The 20,586-nt window shown below is 37.8% G+C and overlaps 1 protein-coding gene across 1 annotated transcript in view; it reads left to right on the top strand.

The window, feature by feature from the left end:
• Positions 1-9,336: 9,336 nt before the first annotated feature.
• The window catches only part of LOC139713105 (hemicentin-1-like), a 143,842-nt gene continuing 132,592 nt past the window's right edge, over positions 9,337-20,586 (top strand). Inside the window, exon 1 of the mRNA XM_071624865.1 lies at positions 9,337-10,566. Within this exon, the coding sequence (XP_071480966.1) occupies positions 10,149-10,566 (418 nt within the window). The 5' untranslated portion in view covers positions 9,337-10,148. The remainder of the gene's footprint in view (positions 10,567-20,586) is intronic.

Below are 20,586 nucleotides of genomic sequence, written 5' to 3'. Positions count from 1 at the left end.
CGTGAGCATAATAAAGTTTACTTAAACCTTAACTATTGTGACTGGTTATCCATCCCCGAACAATGTTCTTTTAATGGCGCTTGTTGTTGTCGTCGTCGTCATGTTCGGATTAACGAACTTTCGAAGCAACGAACTGCGACCAATTCTACTCCCCTGCTTCGGATTAAACCTTTTAACATCTTTGGATTAACGAACCTTCGGACTAACGAATTTTACTACAGTCTATGTCAGAGATAACGCTAATAATACCAAAAAGAATTGTGGTCACTATTCATAGAGTATCGATGTAGATTTTGATATGATAAAAGCGTGTAAATTTTGTTCGACTGAACTTGCTTGTGAAAATCATGGAGAGCGGTACAGAGAACACGGTCGAATACTCGCCAGCCAGACAGCGCTGACATGGCTTAAGAAGTGCCTATAGGACGGAGTCACGAAACTGTTCTCTCCGCCCAGTCGAACAGATTTAATTTACATGCTTTTGTCACCATAACTATCATAAAGCTTATAAGCCAATTCATTGAGTGGTCAAACCTTCTCACTCAAACGGAAACTGAAACATCTTTGTCTTTTTAAATGTTTATATTAAAAACACACACACACACACGCAAATAAACACGCACATTTTACAGACCATTTCGCATTCATCGTTTATTTGACATAATATATACATAATAACACAAAATGTAAAAGACATTACATTTCTAGAATGGATATGTTCGGTATATCAAAACAGACAGAATATTTCACTGGAAAATATCATATAGATACAGCAACCCCCCACCCCCCCCCCCCCCCCAAAAAAAAAACACCCAGAAAACAACAACAACAACATTACTACAGTTGTTTGTACAGAAAAGAAAAACAAGCAATCACTAACAACCTTGATTAAGATCAACGTTGTAATTAGATGCGTGGGAAAATGTTGTTCACCAATGCTTTAGTTGGTCACAGACAAATGTCTGAATGTCTAAACCTCTTCCATTCTCTCTGACTACTTTCGTCGATGGCGTTACTTGATGTGGTTTTTGCTATTTATTATGTTGTTTTTCCGGCTTGTTCATCCACCACTAGCTGTTTAAGGGGAATCCGTCGACATAGCTACCCCCAACTCAATAACTACACTTTGTTTCCTTTAGACGTCAGTGTGGTTTCTATGGGAACAGTGCTACAATATTAAGTTGTTTGCATATTCTTTTTTTTTTTCCTGCTTGTTGTGTGTAATGGATTCGATAACTATTTCATTCATTGTGCGTTTGGTTTGCAAACAACGTTCCGAGCCAGTTCCGAGCTAGCCGTGAGCATATCAAACTACAGAGGGCGTCACACAAATGAGAACTTCGCGTACATCTGTTTTTCCAATTGCAGTACTGTATTAGGAATTTTCATATACAGAGATGAGTGGTTTGTCCCGTACTGACAGGGCCTAATGGGTGGGGTACACATACTTTGATCCAGTAAATCAATAAGCGAAAAATAAACAAACAAGCAAACAAACAACAACATACTACATCGGTTATGCGAGAGCAGATTCCCGCGTTCAAATCATTAAGTATGAATGAGAAAAATATAAAAATTAATGATGTATATTGCCCTTTCTGCTATGGGTACGAGAGATACAATCACGAATATGGACACGTAACATTTGACCTACGATACAAATTGAGGTCCTACTACCTGTGACGGGACTGAAATTCATTGCACTTTTTTTTTTAAACATAGAGCAACAACAAAAAGCGGAACAGTTTTTATATATGATATCTTGTTTTATCACAATTAAATCTGGATACCATGGTTGTGACTTTGTAATGCGTTCTGTTTTGTAACAATGATTTCATTTCATAATACGTAGATTAACGAGACTGATGCTGTCCTTGTCTGATCGAAACACGGCCTCGTGCATTTTCTCTTTACAAAATAATGAAAAGATGAAAATGTTTATTTCGTGTATATCATTGATGCCTGTTTAATATGTAGCTGTGGCGGTATTCAATAGACACATGACGATGACACTGTCGCAATAAAGTCGAACAGTGGTCTACAAATTGTAATAATATAAATTTAGACTGAAAGAATTAATGACTTTAAATAGCAATCATTTTTAATTCGATTATTATTATTATGTATGTTTTTTTGTATGTTATAATTGTTTGTATGTTATATACATGTATGTTATAGTAGGCCCCACTCACAAGCTGAGCTTCTTGGGGACTATGTTTGGTTTGTTTTTCAGTAAATTGAAATTGAAATTGAATTAGTCTCTCTCTCTCTCTCTCTCTCTCTCTCTCTCTCTTGGGGGGGGGGAGATATGCTCTTGTTTGAAGTTTGAAGTTTTATTAGCAACAACATTTGAACATGTACATTTTCAATCATAATTCAATCGTATTTACATACATATATGAAAAAAAATACTTATCTATTACTCCTTTACAATAACATGATTAATGATGACATTTGAGATTTAAATATGATACATGTAGCGTAATTCTACAAAGTTTTTGTTGTTAACAAGGAAACCAAAAGTTAGCAAAAGTGCTAGTCGAGATTGGTCACCTTGATCTTCATACTAAAAGCTAAACACAAAAGAAAAATTATTACATGGTTAGTTGAAATGGCTGTTAATATTTATACAATGTGCATCATTCATTTTCTAACATAGAAAACTAATTATACTTGATACAATATATAATATCTATTAGAGAAGGAAATCTGCAAGGCATTTACGAAATGTAGATCTTTTGCTTTGTTCACGCATTTCTCGTAGCAATGTGTTCCAAAGTTTTGGTCCTAAGTAAGAAATCGAAAATTGTCCCTGTGTGGTTCTAAATTTTGGTAAGTACAACATTCTTTTTTCATTTGTTCTTGTCCTGTAAGTATGATGCACAATTTGGCAATATATAGTCATACAGAGGGTGCGGAATAGTTCCATTGCAGAGATCGTACATAAATGTTAAAACTGAGAACTTATGTAACCTAACAACAAATATGTGAAATCAAATATACAAGAATACACAAAACCACTGGAGTGAAATGCAATCCTCAAAACTGATGGGATTTTAATGTGTTTTGTAAAACTTCGGGGTATATCATGGGCGTAACTCCTTTTTTGAAAACATTTCAATTGAACACAACCATTGCCTCTTGAAGATGTATCTCATTGTAGATAACACATTAGGCCTATACTTTACATCAAGATGGAAAAATTCCCCTGCATTGAAAAAAAATGAAGAAAACGCACTCTTACAGAAAGTACGTCCTAAAATTCAAACAAACTATACTGCAATTTGAAATACACTCTGCGCTTGATGCGGTGAAAATAAAATGAAAGATTGCTTCTAAATTTAAACTTTGTTGCAAATTGAATGACTACAAAAGCTGAGTGAAAACACAAATGCCTCGTAAACCCGCTGCCGACCTCATTTCCCCTCCTGACCCGATAAAAATAAAAAACTTGTTTTAATGTCGGTCACTGCGCCAAACGTCAAAAGCATGTAGGAAAAGAAGGTTATGAGAAATTGTGCCAGCAAACTTCCAAGAGGGCAGTGGGGAGTGAAAGGGGGGAGGGGGAGGGGGGGGGGCAGGGGGAGGGGCAGGGGGTGAATCTACTAGTCCTCCAGTTCTCTCTGGAAATCATCATCCAACATCCTCGCTCCTTGCAATCTGTGAAGCAAAAATGGCAATTACACAATTCGTTATTCTGAAGACTCGTTTTAACAAAGGTTCTTTTTAATCCGAAAATGAAATCGGCCTACAGTTCGTAATTCGGAATGGTACCCATTCTATTTCTTATTTTTTTTATGTTTACATATTGATTTTTTATTTTTATTTTGGGATCGACGAACCCTATTTCATTTCTGGATTAACGAACACCTGTGGTATACGGAATTTGTGTGTTTACTTGGTAGGAATAACAAACCTGTCGGAATAACGAATTAACCTTAGTTCATTCTCGGATAAACGAACATTCGGAATAACGAACATTACCCATAATACACTGTAGTAACTCTGCAAAGAATTATGTGTGTGTGTGTGTGTGTGTGTGTGTGTGTGTGTGTGGCTCGACAAGGAATTATAGTAAAATCTCGTGATTTAGACTCGTTGCAATTTGATAATAATCTCACTGAATAACGTTTACTTTCGTTTGAACCTTTCATCTGCAATGGAAATTTGCCGGTAATGACACACAGAGAAATCGTACAAGGGAGCAGAGACGGCATGAATATCATCCTAATTATTAAAAGGGTGAGCATGCACAAATTTGACCTTTGTCATTCTGACGTCATACATCATCTCCATGCAAGAAACATTAATTTTTCATGGACATTGGGGATATAGCTGTCAAAGGTTGCACCTACCTTTAAAAATGTTAAATGGTGCTGGATGCGTGGGGCACATGAGGATACCGGAACCATTTCGAAGTGTCATTTTGGGAGATGGAAGCGATAAAGTCGCAAAATTATAAACGCATTTTCTGTTTGTTCTGTTTGATTTTGAGGGTGTTTATTTTTCCAGATAGCGATATTAGGAGAAATAGAGACAAAATGATGGAAACAGATGGTTATGAAATGAAAATGAAGATTGTCTATAACAACCGGTAGATTCTTATCGGGCAACAAGAGCCTGAGGAAATTGAAATTTCATGTAGCCCGACTCATCTGAGTTCTTCTCTCTTCATTTCATATTACAGATTACTGTATTTGAGTGACCTCTTTGAGTTACGGTTCCTCGCTCAAATCGTCTTACGTTTTGACGTGGGTGCCGCAAAAATGATAAAGTCGGTGAGTAACACCGGCTGACGATCGTTATTCCCACGGTTCGTTAATCCGAAAATGAAATAATGTTCGTTATTCTGAAACACACAAATTCTGCGCACCTAGATGTTCGTTAATCTAAAAATGAAATAGTGCTCGTTAATCCGAACTTTTGTGGCAATATTTAGAAAATTCGTCAGTCCAAAAATGGAAAGAAAGGTTCGTAAGTCCGAAGGATTAATAACCTTCGAAATAATGAACCTCCGGAATAACGAACTGTATGTTACCGCTATTTGGAAGCGATCAGCAAAATAACTTTCAATTCAATCAATCATTATAGAGTACAAAGTCTCTTCTTTCTTTGTTTTCGCAGACGATATAAAGAGGTAGTGCCGTCAAATATGGTGCCTATTGAAACAAGAACATTGATTGCCATGATTATATTGATTCCAATATACGCATGTACCAAACTAACTTATATTCCTTGAATCAACAGGGTGGCGTCAAGTCTTACAGAGACACAGTCGAATTCTATTTATCACATCATATTCGTTTTTCTGCATGTTGCTTTTTTGTTAGTTACGGATTTTTATTTTCAAATCATCTGTTATCTATTATTGTCTGATATACATGTATGTTTATTTGTTTGTTGTTTGTTGTTGTTGTTGTTGTTGTTGTTGGTTACAAATATAATCTGTGTTCATTTCTGCTTAATCTTGACTCACCCACTGTTGACAGTGCAACCTTCGCTCCTAATTAACAACTGGCTGTTTTCTGTGGAAGTGAAAGCGGTTGCGTTTATTTATTGCATATCGTCAATCTGATCCGCATAATGTCATCTGCCCGTTGTATGAAAAATTGAAGAACCATACTTACATGGATATAACTAGATCGGAGGTGGTTTACAGATAAGGGGTGGCGTTTGATTGTCCATGCGTACGCCCGATCCAATGACAAGATTCATGTACATTTTTATCAGAGGAATGCCGCTGATGACGTCATAATGACTATAATTATGACGAAAACATATCTAAGAAGATGGTTACGACAGTGTTTTATCATCGTCAACCTTGAATTTTGCATCACCATTGCATATTCGTTATCATCATCACCATCGTCAATATTTTCATCACTATCATCATCATCATTATAATCATCATCACCGTCGTAATCTTAACCATAATACAGTGTATCATCATATTGGTTACAGATAGTTATTACTAACTGTAAAATCGTGTTTTTATCGTCATTATGACGAACCAAAATTCCTCAATATGGAAACTCGGATGTAATACTGTTTTAAGACCATGGAAACTCATAAACTGTCTCGATGTAAAGGGTTAGTTTAAACCCAATTATAATGCACAGCGTATTCAAAAGCAATTATCTTAAATCATAATCATCAAATATTCAGAACGGATGGTTCCTTCCACGATAAGACTGGAGATCATCACAGTGGCCGGTAAAGGGAAGGATTTATTGGGAGAGATAGAAAGATGGCCATTGGTTGGGTTCATGAGGTTTCTGAGCCGGATGAAGTGTTTGCCGGGGAGGAAGCCAGCAGGGTCTGAAAGGGGGTACGATGCGGCACTGGGAGGAAAGAGTGTCTCAAAAAAAAAAAATGGCCTTAGACCGTGTTGAGTGGCGTAGAAAGAAAAAAGAAATAGAGGGTGAGAGATCGAGCTCACGTGAGCCAGGTCCATGTTCGACCATGCGCGGCGCTCTGTCATCTTTCGTTCGACCATGCAGATTTGAATGTTTCTACATACAGATAAATGGCGCTATATAAATACTGTTTCATCACCATCATCAGGGAGGAGGAAAGAGGACCGCCTCACCGATCGAACTAGAGCGCGCATGGAAAGTATAGTCAGAGCAAAGGGAACATTGTGGTGGTGACTGATGGTGGTATATAGCGGTGATGGGAGTGCAGAGGAAGAATCATTTATGTAGCCCATAGCAAGATGATACATAACATAATATACCTCCTTGCCCATATACGTGCATAGTAATCACTGAAGGAGTAATAAAGGTCGGTAGCGTCCTTTCACTCGGGTTCGGGCGCGGGTTCGAATCCCAGTCATGTATGGAGCTCCTTTGTTGTAGCTCCATGAGTCTGAGGAATGTTGTGTGTTGTAATATTATGGAACTCTTCATATAGCTCCATCGATGGTATCATCTCGTTCCCTCTAGCTTGTCTAGTCATGCTAGTATAACAGAGGCAAAACTCTGTCCCTCGGATATAGGACATCAAATGGAGGTCCCGGATGGTCCGGACGTTCCGGAGGTATCAATGATCCCGGCGGTCCCGAAGGTCCCAGAGGTCACGCCAGTCACCGTCACAATCCACTTATTACGTAAAAAGAGTCTCTTCATTCGTCCATCGCAAAGAAAACGAAAACAGCGGTGGTATTGATGGATGATGAGGATGATGCAGGTGTTGCTGTGTGATGTTGATGATAGTGGCTCTGCTCCTCTATCCTCCTCCTCCTCCTTCTGATGACGAGGTGATGGCGATGATGATGATGATAGTGTAGTGCTATAGGGTTGTGTTTGTGGTGGCGTGGTGATGGTGTGATGGCGACGAAAATATAGAGACGAGGATTTTGGTGAGTGAAGTTGACAATACTGCTGTTGTGTATACTCCTGATGATGATGATGATGATGATAATGATGATGATGAAGGTAATGGAAGTTGTGGTGGTGATGGCGGTGGTACTAGTGGTGTTTGAAGATGAAGAGGACAACGGTTGATAGGAGAAGTTGATACCAGTTCCGCTGCTATACTTCTCGTGATGGCAATGAGGTTAATGGTGGGATAGCTGAATATGAATATGAAGATGATACGGTCTTGGTGGATGAAGTTACCAGGCAATATTGCTGCTACTCCACTTGATGGAGATGATGGTGATATATACGATGATGATCATGATGATGATGATGATTATGATGATGATTATGATTATCATGATCATGATGGTGATGATGATGAATAACGATAAATGATGATAACATGCTAAAGATGATAATGGCAATGATAATGATGATAATTTATCTTATCTATTTTTATTCATTTCTAATGTTTTGTCAGGGTAGCCCATTCACCAATAAGTAGCAGTCTTCCATGGAGCCTGAATAATGTCGATGAACATAATAATTATGTACATTAATCTAAATAACAAAACGTATATGTATATACAGAAGAAAACATAGATAGGCCTATATACTGTACATTGCAAAGTAACATGAAATATAGTCTATATTGATTATGCCACAACAAGAGTTTACCATGAAATGCCAAAATATCAATTAAATCGCTACTGTGCAAGAATGATTAGATATCATATAATAAATTCAGTTGTGTTACTAACAAAAGACACCTTTGTTCAAACAATCTTTTAAGTGAATATATGGAAGAAGCTGATTTAATGGAATATTAATCTATAGCTTGTTCCATTCAAGTAAAGAAGATAAGATTGGGCTACAATTGTGACAATCAGAGCGGTGGCACACGTAGACTTCCACTGCGCGTCTATTTACCTTGTGTGATCACAATGTGATGTTCATGTGTGGCATCATCACACACACACACAACTGTACCTAAAGGTAAGAAGGTGCGAAGTTATGAACACATTTACATAATCATCATAACGCGACTGAACTCGGAACTTTGTCTAGTGTCATCCATCTAAGACTTTTGAATAATGAGCCGACGGTGTGTCTTATATTTTGCCCAATAGTAGGGTGTCCTATTCGTGCGAAAAAAAAAATGTAGCGTATAGTTGTATGGGATTGAAATCTGTTCGACAACACAACAGAACGGTAATCAAATTGAGGTACTGTACTAGACTGTTATAGAGGAAAAAAAAACTCGCTCTCTTTATCATGCAAACACTTTTCTGGGCAAGTTTACTTACATTTTCGATTTGTTTAGATCATTTCAGATCTTCATCTATCAAAACTCTTATAAAATCATTTCGTGGACTGAACTCTTTTAATCAAATTACCGAAATTTTCAATTTTCCTGAGATTCGGAGCACGGGAACCAATAATCATGACAGAAGTCAATAATGATGGTGATGATGATGATGATGACAATGATAAAGATGATTGTATAAAAATGACGACATTTGCTCGTTTTTCCACTAACAAAATAGGCCTATGATTAAGATTTAGATACATCTAGTCCGGTATTTTTAGCTTAGGTGTATCACGGCAGGGTTGTAGGCTACTGGTCAGCAGCTTATCCACAAACTCAAAATTTTTTCATACGTCAGGGCGCGTACATCGTATAGTTACGCACATGCTGCGCGCTACCCTCACCTTTGCTTTACGATGTTGTTTTTTCTTTCGAAATGGATAATGGACAGGACACACACACACCACACACACACTAAACGCGCACGATAATGGTACGCACGAGCTGAGGGGATGAAAGTTTGTCACGAACTTGTCGCTAGGAGCTAAATAAACTTTTATCATTGGACGAGCGAAAACAACCTGTCGTCTGTCTCCATTCGCCCGCTAGAACCTACCCGCGTCCGTGCGTGTTATTTCACTGGAGCTGCCTTTGAGTTTCGCCTGTGATGACGCGACCGGATCTTCTGTGGTAGATTTACAGGAATTGTCGCATGTATGTCAGTCGTGCATAGTGCTAGTGTCGTAGTGGTGCATGCTGCAGATCTCTTCACTATTTGCAGATTGTACACAACTCGACGAAAAGTGAGAGATGTGTGAAAGGAGGGTCTCGACAAGGACAGATTATAACCAGTTCTGTCACTCTTCCGTGTGACTTTAGGAGGTCATAAAGGTCTAGGCTTTTGAGCAAACGTGCACCGTTGGAAGTTGACGGGCTTCCATATACTGTTGATGCAACAAAGGGGAATCCATCAAATTATCAGCTGTTTGTCATCCACTGCGGACCCAACACTCACTGTGTCGCAGTGACGGATCTGTTCCGTAGTTCTCGGCTGTACCAATGGTCCTCGTCGCAAACTTCTTTTCTGCTGGGTGAGGAACGTTGTTACTGGTTGGGTTTGTTATAACTCTTCCCTCTCCCTGTCAAATTTGAGGCTGATTACAGATATAGAGAGAGGAAAAACAGAGGGAGAGCGACGGACGTAGCAGAGAGCGGACTGCTTTCTTGCGAGACGGTTGTCTGCAAATCGCGGATCGAGAGAGGCTGGAGTGGAGCAGCACCAGCGCGGTGGCGTTAGCCGAGGCCGAGCAGAGGAAAAAACTTGAGGATTACCTGGATATGATGGATTCTTTGTGCTAGAACCTGTTTTTACGTTGTATCATGTGACAGAGTAACTGCTGCATTGGTTCCAAGCAGTTTTATCGGACCTCATCTTTGACAGTTCTTCGTTTTCCTTGCTTAAGTGCTGCGGCACAATAATGCCGATTAACGCGAATCGGCAGATCTTTCAGCCGGCTCTCCGGCTGAGCCTACCCGTACTTTTAACCCTGTTCCTGGTGCCATGTGTATCTCCACAGGGACACATTAGGACCTCGCTGACAATAGACAATGCACACGAGACATCAGAATTTGAGTCCGTGTCTTCTACATCCAGCTATGTCTACGCTGAACCTAACCCTGGCAATCAAGCTGGTGGTGATGTTGAAGGACAAAGGACTGTTGAACTTGAGGGGGGCCAAGGTGGAGCAACAATGGCCTTTGTGTTTGATGTGACTGGGTCCATGTTCGATGACTTGCAGCAAGTCATTGAAGGAGCCAAGCGTATTCTTGATTCAAATCTGAAGAGGAGAGACACCCCCTTAAGAAACTTTGCCTTGGTGCCTTTTCACGACCCAGGTTTGTTTCTCTACTGCTATTAAACATTTTATCATTGAATTTGCTATTTTGTTATTGTAAAACTTTAGATTCTGTCCAGATTCTTCTATTTCTTTGGCTCTTGTTTGTTTGTTTTTGTTTGTTGTTCTTTTGTTTGTTTTTGATTCCAGTGATGGTTCAGAACATGAGTTTTCTTGTTTATTTCCAGTAAGAAAACACTAAATGAAGCTTTAAAAAGTAGCCAGTAAAAGCAAAAAAAAAAAAGAAAAAAAAAAAGAAAAGAAGAAGAAGAAAAAAATGTGTTTGGTAATTGAAGTTGAATGCGCAAGGGTGTTTTATTTTGAAAAAAGTTGTGAAACAGAATTTTGCCAGTCACAGAAATCCATACCACTTTTACATGTAGGCCTAGTTTGATTACATCCATGGCTTGATATAGGTTCTGCTTTAAAAGCAGAATGTTGAAATTTGTTCTACAAACTCACAGACTTCAGATGGAATGATATCAAAATACAACAAGCAAAAGTTATCATTTTTTCCTCTTTCCACTGTGGGGAAAAAAATAACATAAAGATTGCAGTTAGGCAATTGTGTTATTACCTGTACGGCCTATGCATTATGGCACCAGTGGTTCAGTATTCAGTTATTATTTCACTACAGTTAAATTTGTACCAAATGGAGAAACATTCAAAGAAAACTAAAATTTGATATCATAGTTTTGAAGTTTGAAGGAAAGTTGCATGTTAAGTATGAATGCAGTCTTCTGGCCTAACTAATGAACAACAGTTACTGTCCCTTTAAAAGCTGTAGCTGAAGTACATGTACATCTTAGCATTCATGGTTTGGGATGATTTCAGTTCAGAAAAGTTCTGAACTTTTCTGAAGAATTGACAGTATTTGTTCAATAGATACATGTGAGCGCCAACTCCCCATAAGGTGGTTCGATAGAGTCTGAGTGTAGGGAAATGGAGTTATAAAACTCCTAAATCAGATTACTACCACAGTCCTTACCACCATGAAAAGCGTGTGTGTGTGTGTGTGTCTGTGTTTGTGTGTGTCCCAGTCTCTTGACTCTTTCCCCCTTTCTAAGCCAACTTATCCCCTCTTCCTTTGGTGCGGCAGACGCAAGCACAAACAGTTCTGTTGTGTCTCGAGTGTGCTCTACAACTGACTGATTAGAATTTAACTTCTGCATAAAAGGGAAACATTGTCCTCCACAGGAGAGGAAATTCTACCCTGAGTACACATCCTGGAAGAAAAAGTCTGTATCAACTTACTCAATTTACAAGTAGTTAGAAGACTTATTTAGTAGAAGATAAACAAACATTGTTTTGTATGTAAAGGAGGAGTGTAAATACACGGTACCAATAGATTTATGGTAATGCTTAACTTGCATAACCCTTAAAAAAAAAAAAAAACCAGTGGCTAGCATTCAAGTGAGAAGTAAATCAACATTCCTTTTATCCAGTGATGAATTTAGTGTTTATTGTTAGAAGATGGAGAACAATAGGTCAATGAGAGAGAGGAAAAAGGAAAAGAAAGAAAGCAAAGGAAAATTGGGAGTTACATGTATCAGGGGTTGTATGTGCATTTAACTTGTGAATGATGATAAGACTATTGCTTACCATGTGTAGTTGCCACCATGAAGAAGGCTTTAGTAGCAATCGGTCATCTCAATCCAAGACGTGTTGTTGATTCCCTCAGAATTTGTTTGACATTTGTAATTTGTGAGCCATGCATTTGCATTTCTGGAAATCAAATAAGTGCTTATTTCTTGTCTTGAGAAGTTTTTAGGTTTTCTGAGAGGCCTTTCAATTCAAGTTGGGTCGCCAGTGGAAGTATTGTTTCCTTCTACCTATTGTCCTGATTTGTAAATTACATTCCACTCAGGCTTGTTCAAAACAGAACCAAAGCACAGACTACACACACATATCTGTACAGGTTGTACAGGGACTCACATCAGTGCACTGTGATATGAACACAAATTTGTTGGGACTTCACTTTCCTTTTTTGATCTTATGCAGTCTTCATTTGTTTTACAATGTAGGCCTATTTGTCAAAGTGTATCTTTACCTTTTCTGTGTTGTCAAGAACCATCAGAGACTAAACTTGTCTCTAGAGATACACATAGGTTATTGAAGACTGTTGGTATTTCAAAGCTGTACTCAAACCAAATATGGCAGTCATCCATATGAAGAAATGGGTTCATGTAGATTAAATAAGAAAGAAAAAGAAAACCAAAGAAGAAATGATGGTGAAAAGTTATGAATGCTCAGTCTGGCAAGGTGAATGGTATACAGCCCGTTGGCTGAAGTTCATTTCTGTCAGGAAATGCCGAATTGATTGCCATGTTTTGTTTGAGACCATTACACATTTGGAAAGTACAAACAGAGTGTGGTGACCTGATGTTAATTTGGCGGAAGATCTTGGCTCCAGGGCCATTTACTCTGGAGCGATACCAGGTTGAAAGGATAGGAAATAGCAGATGACACAGGAAAGGTACTCTTCAATCCACACAGGCATTGTTTATGCCTTGTTGTATCTCTTTGATGTACAGCTGTAGTTCAAAATGTAATGCCCTGTCTGGGCAGAAAATAGCCTAGCGGGTGTGCTTAAATGTCATTACCATCTGTAGGCAAACTACAATGTAAACCAGTACCGTAGCCTTGGATTCTTTAACTCGTTATGTCTCATTTTGTAAGTGACTCTTGTTTATAAAGTAATGCAGGTTAGATTTATCAACCAGACACTAGCTTTCAGTCTGATATAACATTATTGATAGTTGGTGTAAATGCACAAACTCTTATCCTTTACATAGCAATTATCTTAATTTAAGTGTTCGTTGTTATATTTTTGAGTCTGATTTTAAGCAACGCTGAGGGGATTCAGAGTCATGGTCTTTAACAGCAGCTTTAAGCAAGTTTAAATGCATCAAAATGATCTATTAAATAGTCAGAGCCAGATTTTGTCTGAAGCTAGGAATCATGGTTTTGATTGGTACTCAATGAGATAAAGTGGTGTTGCACACAAACCAGCTTCTGTGTAGAGAAAACAATACAGAAGTTGGAATTTAATGGATATCCATCAAAGCTATGCTGTCAAATCACAGTGTATGTACAGTAGCTCATTTCATACAGTTATACTTTTCAGATACTGTATCTAGAGAAGTGATGTAGAGTATGTGTAAAGGTAAGTCCTGATATTTTAGTAGTGTGCGGGGATTTAAAAAAAAAAATGTCAAGTGTGCTAATCACAATTTTTGGATCAAGTTGCTATGTTGTGATGTATATAATTTCCCATACAGTCTTTCCTGCAACTCTGTCATAGTAATTGAAGCCCTTCCCTATCCCATCCCACTCCTTCTCAACCCCCTCCCTTCATCCAGGACAATGGTTGCTTTCACTGTGGAGTGAGGTCACACAGGGGGGAACTGTTTGAAATTGTGATTTCCTCATGATTCACAAGCGAGAAAGTGGGAGTTTCCCCCCTCCAGAGTCCAGGAGAGGGGATGTTTTGACAATCACCTTTGAAAACCTCTGGGTTCATCTCATTTAAAGGTAGTCACCAGCTCAGCGAGTGTAGAAGTATAGGAGGCAAAATACAGATGTGCCACATGTTTGTGACTCCTCATTTCACAGACTCAGATCTGTTCACAATCTCAGATCCACCTGATATCCATTCAGGATTTCCGCCGACCTCCTTGTTTGAATATGTACCCTGAGCTGTTGATTTCCGCTCATGTATGGATTATCATTTGGTATCTATCATGTTGGGGGGGGGGGGGTCTCCACACAGTATCAAAAGAGTGCATGAGAGCAGATGGCTGTAGAAGATTTGATTTGCTGTAAACTGGACTAAAAGGCTAAACAACTCCATGGATACTAGTCAAAAGTACTTTGCAGTTTGAGTCACTTGTTTGATTGTAAAGAGTCTCAAAGGCAGTTAATGAAATGTATAGGCCTACCAATCTGTACATGCAAAACATTAGGTCTTCTTCAAATAGGCCTGCTGTAAAAGTGGAAGATTTTGCTGTGTGGAAACTTAAAGGACAATCCACCTTCATCGACAAGTGGGTTGAGTGAATGTAGCAATATTAGTAGAATACGTCAGTGAGAGTTTGAGGAAAATCAAACAATCCGTTCAAAAGTTATGAATTTTTAAAGTATCTGCGCAATCACTGCTGGATGAGAAGACTGCTCCAGTGTATGATATCACATGCGTACAACAATAAAAGGAAAATAAAAAGAGAATTTCACAAAACTTTACTTTTTGAAAAAAAGTGCACATTTCTTCAACTTGTTGTATACTGATGTATGTTAAGGGCAATATTATTCCCCCTGCCTTCTGAAAGAGAGAAGTCGAGTATTCTTTTGTTTTGCGAGAAAAGTGAAAATATGTTGGTTCTTTTTTACTTTCTTTATATCGTTGTACACATGTGACATCACAAGCTATAGTAGTCTTCTCATCCAGCCATGACTGAGCAGAAACTTCAAAAATTTATAACTTTTGAACGGATTGTCTGATTTTCCTCAAACTCTCACTGATGTGTTCAAGTTATATTGCTGCATTAACTCAACCCACATCTATGAAGGTGAACTTGTCCTTTAAGTGTGAAAATGAAAGCAGTCGCATTGTTTTGCTTGTTGCTACTGTACTACTACTGTACATTTTGATTCTGCATAAGTAAATTGTGAAATTCATCTTACCTGGCTGACTAAATTACTCACGCATGCACATTGTAAGAAGTCTCAAATACACAGATCATGGTTGACATAGGCTTCGCAGAGACCATTTCACTAGCATTTGATATCAAAAGCAATTCTAGTATTTAAGATCAACAACATGGTAGATAGTGCAATGAGTCTGAAATAAGCAGGTTAATGTTTGAAACATTGGTTGGACAAAGACATGTTGCGCGAATAGTTGCAGTCTCAAATGGTGCGATATGTTGAAGTATTGGATTGACAATGACTAATTTGCTTGCAGAATGGTCAGTCGGAATTCATCATTAACAATATCGGGAACAGCTGGGCATTTTACATTCTGATAAACATTCAGGTTGAAAGTTGCCATTATACCTGAGGTAGAACACTGACACAGAAATACATCACAATGACAGTGATAGATTACATGGCAAGGCTTCCTGCTTCATAGTTCTCAGTCATGATTCATATTTGAAAATAAAATCAAATGAACAAAAAAAAGAAAACAAAACAAAGAACAGTACATATAGATGAATATTTCATGAGCAGTCAGATTGCTTGCAGTGTATAATAAAACTTTCACTGCCCAACTGGAAGTGGCGTTTCTGTCTCTCTAGTGAAATTCCTGACTCTGTATCATGAAGCTAACCTGAAGGAATAATGCAAACCATCGACATCAAACTGCCTGGAGGCCTGTAACTGAAAGTCATAATTTGAAATCTCATTGTTCTTGAAGAAACATAATGTTATCTGTTATTAAAAAGGGTACCTACAAAAAGTCGGCTTTTGTTATTATGTTCTATGCAAGACAAAATATTGTTGAGTGGCTTTGATCAGAAATATCCAGAATTACTCAGACTACCAGTGTTTGAAACAAGAAATCCCAAACTGAATGGTGGTTAATGTCAAAATTCTTTGTATTGCTTGTCAGAGAGGTGTGCATACTACGTATCGCTATGGACACCATTGTGAGTCAGTTCATAATATGAAAAAACGCGGATCTTCATTTATTGCATGTTAAACAGTTAACAGAGTCTAGTTTGGCTTAACTTTGTCTTTAGTGGTTATTATTGGAGAGGAAGGAGGCTTGAGTGGTTCAATTCATTCAAATGTGTTTTGTGAAACAACTTGCTTGGAGATGTGTCCTTTTGGCTCAATGGCAAATGCAGGAAGGGCATGCTGTGTTTTAGAGATTAGTCACCTCTCAATCAGAGTGCATTTTGTGCGGCTGTGACGGTCTTGTGACCTCATACAACAGCAATAATTGTCTATTCTAATGACAGAATTGAGGTATTCATATCAAAAGCTGCTGTTCATCAGAAGCTATAATGATGTAGTGCAGGGACAGGAGTTCATCCAGGATGAAGGTTGTAGGTTTCAGTTTCATTAATGTTTTGGAAGACATCATTGAGGCATCTCACATGTGCAGTACAGTTGTGTCTCATCTGAGGATGCTGTTCCACACCCCATGTTCAAATCGACTTCAGTAAATAGAGTAAACTCAGATTCCATGGTAGAGACTTCATCAGAATTGGATATAAAATAAGGCAGTGTTGGGGTTTTCAGTTTTTTGTGTTTTTAGCAGAATGATATCATTCTTTGTCCTCTTGGTTTGTACTAGAATATGCTAAAAGAATATTGCTTTCTTGGTCAATAATCATAGAAACTGCAATCTTTCCCCCAAAAGTCATCACTGCTGGGTAATTGCAAGACTAACGTCCTTACAATATGCCCCAGACCCCTTCACCCCCCCCCCCCAGTCCATGTGATGTACTGTAAAAGTTGTCAATGGTATCTTGTCAGAAAGGATATAAGACCCCGTTTACAGTGACGGGCCGGCCCGCTTTGCGGTCCTCGGACTCGCATTTTCGTGCGTTTACACTGCCTTGTCGAGCAGCGGCCTCGGAGAGAAATCCCCTCCCGCGTGTTTACTTTTCGTCGTTTGTGGCGCTCTAATGGACTGGGACTGTTGTAAACGAAAGGGTTACTGTATTCTGTTAATATAGACAACATTGATTACAGAATTTTAATCGGAAAAATAAGGGTAAACAAATCAGATGTACAATAAAGATCTAAACCTGTCAAGAAGAATATCTAAAAAATTATTGAGACAGCAGCCAGTTTTCTATACGCAGGTCACCGGTCCCAGCTGCACAAAATGACACAAGGGAATTGAAGTGAATGCAAAATGAAACCAAAGATCGTACATAGTGTATGATCTTTGATGAAACCAAACTGGTGCGTGACGTCAGCGCGATTTCTACAGCTAGCTGAGAGGGCTACTTAGGGCAGGTCGCGCATTAGGGTCCGCTTGCGTTTACACCAACGAAAGGCCGGCCCGAGACTACCTCCTCGAGGTAGTCTCGGGCCGCCATTTGGTACCGCAATTTGGTACCCCATTTGGTACCGCATTTCAACTTTTGTGCGTTTACATCAACCGAAAGGCCGGCCTTTCGGTTGGTGTAAACGGGGTCTTAGAGAAGATTTGTTTTACAGTTTGATGTGAGACTTGTGAGCTATTGGCATCAACCGTTTTTTCCAAGTTTGAATAGTGTGGTTATGGCTAATATCACTATTTCATGTAAAGGCATGTTACACTTAAGAATTCATTACTAAAGTTATTATTTTTTGTCTTGTTTTGATAAAATCTCCTGCCAATCAGTTTGTCAGATTTTACTCTTTTTCATAAATCACAACTTAAACATAGTGTAAAATTGCACTTCAAAGCACCTACAGCTCTACCATAAATATTTTTGAAGATATCTTGTTAAAGAATACTTATCCACTGTATTTCAGTGCTCCAACATTACAATTATGAATTTGACATTAATAGTCTGTTGATAGCATTGGTTGCTTTCCTCGGCTACAGTAACTATTGGACCACCCATTATGCATGGCGAAAGTGGAGCTTGTCTGTCATCAAAGGTTAAAATTTTGTTGACCCCCAGCAAAAATTATGTTAGTGCTCAGGAAATGATGACTAACACTGTTAGCACCTAGTCATTATAAAGTATGCTATCATCATGGACGTAATTTGTGTCTATCAAGCTGCAGTGCATGAGAAAACATTTTGCTATGATAAATGTTGATGTTCTTAAGTTGATAATGCAAATGAATGTGTTAAAGGTAAAGTTGGATGTAATTCTCTGGTATTCCTGTCCCTTGAGAGTGCAGATAGGATAAGGATTTAAAAAAAAAAATAACTTGTGGCATTCTATAACTTTGTTTGTGTTGTTTATCTGCTTTATGGATGGAACTTTGCCTAAACACTGAAGGCTTCATGATTGCTGTATATATTCATGATTTGCTTTCAGAATACATTATATTGCAAAGAAAATGATGCAGATGTTTTTGAAAATACCGAAACTGTTATTGCTCTGAATGGGGCTGTTAATGAAAAGGTGTTTCAAAATGAAATTATGGAATGATTTTTTTTTTTTTAGGTTATGCCAATTTTTGGTCAATTTTCTTTTTGTCCATTTTTTTTTCTAGTTTAATCCTCTTTCTCTCATTCTGTCTTTCTCACTTTCTCTCCTCTCTTGGCTTACATTTTCAGTCCCCTATATTTGAAACTCTCATATTCTATTTCATTTCATTTCATATTTTATTTTATTTCATTTCATATTTTATTTTATTTCATTTCATATTTTATTTCATTTCATTTCATATTTTCATGTTCAATGCATTAAGGGACGTTGTAATACAGGACATCCAGGATCCAGGCTTATTAACATCTTTAGTCCTGACCGCCTACAAATCGGAATAAAATATCAATGATAGTTGCTATGTTCCCTTCTTGAGAACGAAAAAGGCTAAATAAATGTGTGTGTGCTCAGTGAAAAGCACAGCTTGATTTTAAAGTAGAAGCCATTACAATTCAATTCCAAATAGGATTTGTTTTTTCTTATGTGATGTAAAAACTAGATAAGTGCTCTCAGCAAAATGGGGGTAGGGCTTGCAAAAACTGGAACCACTGATACCTTAAAGGCATTATTCACCATTTGCAGATGAAACAAAAACTCAGCTTTTGTGCTTCAAAATACCAGCAGTAGTAGAATGTGAGTTAGGCATAGAAACAGCCATTGGGCAATTCCGCAGTTAGGTGGACATGACATGGATAAAAGAAATGTGCCTCTTTATCTTACTCTTTAATTTAGGTATCAACTAATGCCATGGATGTTCACCAATCACTAAGGTCTTTCAAATTCAGTAGATTTTATTTTTTGTATTTATTGATTTTGCGAGATCTAAAACCATCATTTAAAATGTACATGTGGGACTGGGGATGCTGAAATTCACTTAAATGCCAATTACAGTGGGTTGCTTTGAAATTTTTTCCTCAAATTTTTGCTAAAAGGTAAAAGATGAATACATTTAAATACTCCAGAAGTCATGTGACATTTTGTCAATTACAAAAGGGTGAAATGACCTGCGGAATTACTCCAGACAAATGTAACGTTACTAACCGTAACGTTACTAACCATGCATTTGAGGGTCTAGCTAATAAATTATCGGTCGAACTGCTAAAAATATTTGCGTGAACATTTGCCATGATGCAATAATTGAAATTAATGCAACACTTTGTTTGAAGTAACTTGAAATTTTGCACACTTTTTGTTACAAGACATTGATATTTTTGTCATGTCCTTTTTTCGTAACATTACTAACCAGCCCTTTTAGTTGCCATAGCAATTCTAATATTTATTGGATTGTTCTCATTCTTTTCTATATCATAGACCTGGGAAGGATGAACATGTTTTAACATGATTTTGACTTGAAATGAATAAATGGTGATTTAGTAATAAAAATAAATATCTAAATTTCTTTAAATGTAACGTTACTAACCGCGGAATTGCCCCATTGTAAAAATTTTAATCAGGATACTCGATGTTAGATATATAGTTAGATATACAAAATGTGAATAATAGTTATAATAAAATTGTTTCTAGACTGAACCATCTACAGTTATGGTTTAATGAGAAAAAGAGTGATACAATGTATCTCCCTACATTATGGCCCAAATTCATGAAGATGGTACAATTGAAACCAGGGATTGTACAGTTATGGTTGAGACCTAATTTCAGGTTTCTAACATTTGTTGGTGAGATAATGAGAAACCTCTTATAAAATGTGAAAGAGCATGTAATTCTATGAGGAATTCAACATTTATTTGATGAAAATTTGTTTTGAAATGGCTGAGATATCAAAAAAGAGCGATTCTGATAAAGTGTGGGACCCACACTTTATTGTGATCGCTTTGTTTTACTTTGTTTTTTGATGTTTCAGTCATTCCAAACCCGATCTTCGTCAAATAAACTTTGAATTCCTCTTAAAATGGTAT

Source organism: Diadema antillarum, unplaced genomic scaffold, assembly GCF_040938485.1.
Source record: "Diadema antillarum isolate AM-2024a unplaced genomic scaffold, OU_Dant_1.0 scf00000042, whole genome shotgun sequence".
Lineage (NCBI taxonomy): Eukaryota > Metazoa > Echinodermata > Echinoidea > Diadematoida > Diadematidae > Diadema > Diadema antillarum.
This window is presented reverse-complemented; position numbering and strand designations above follow the sequence as displayed.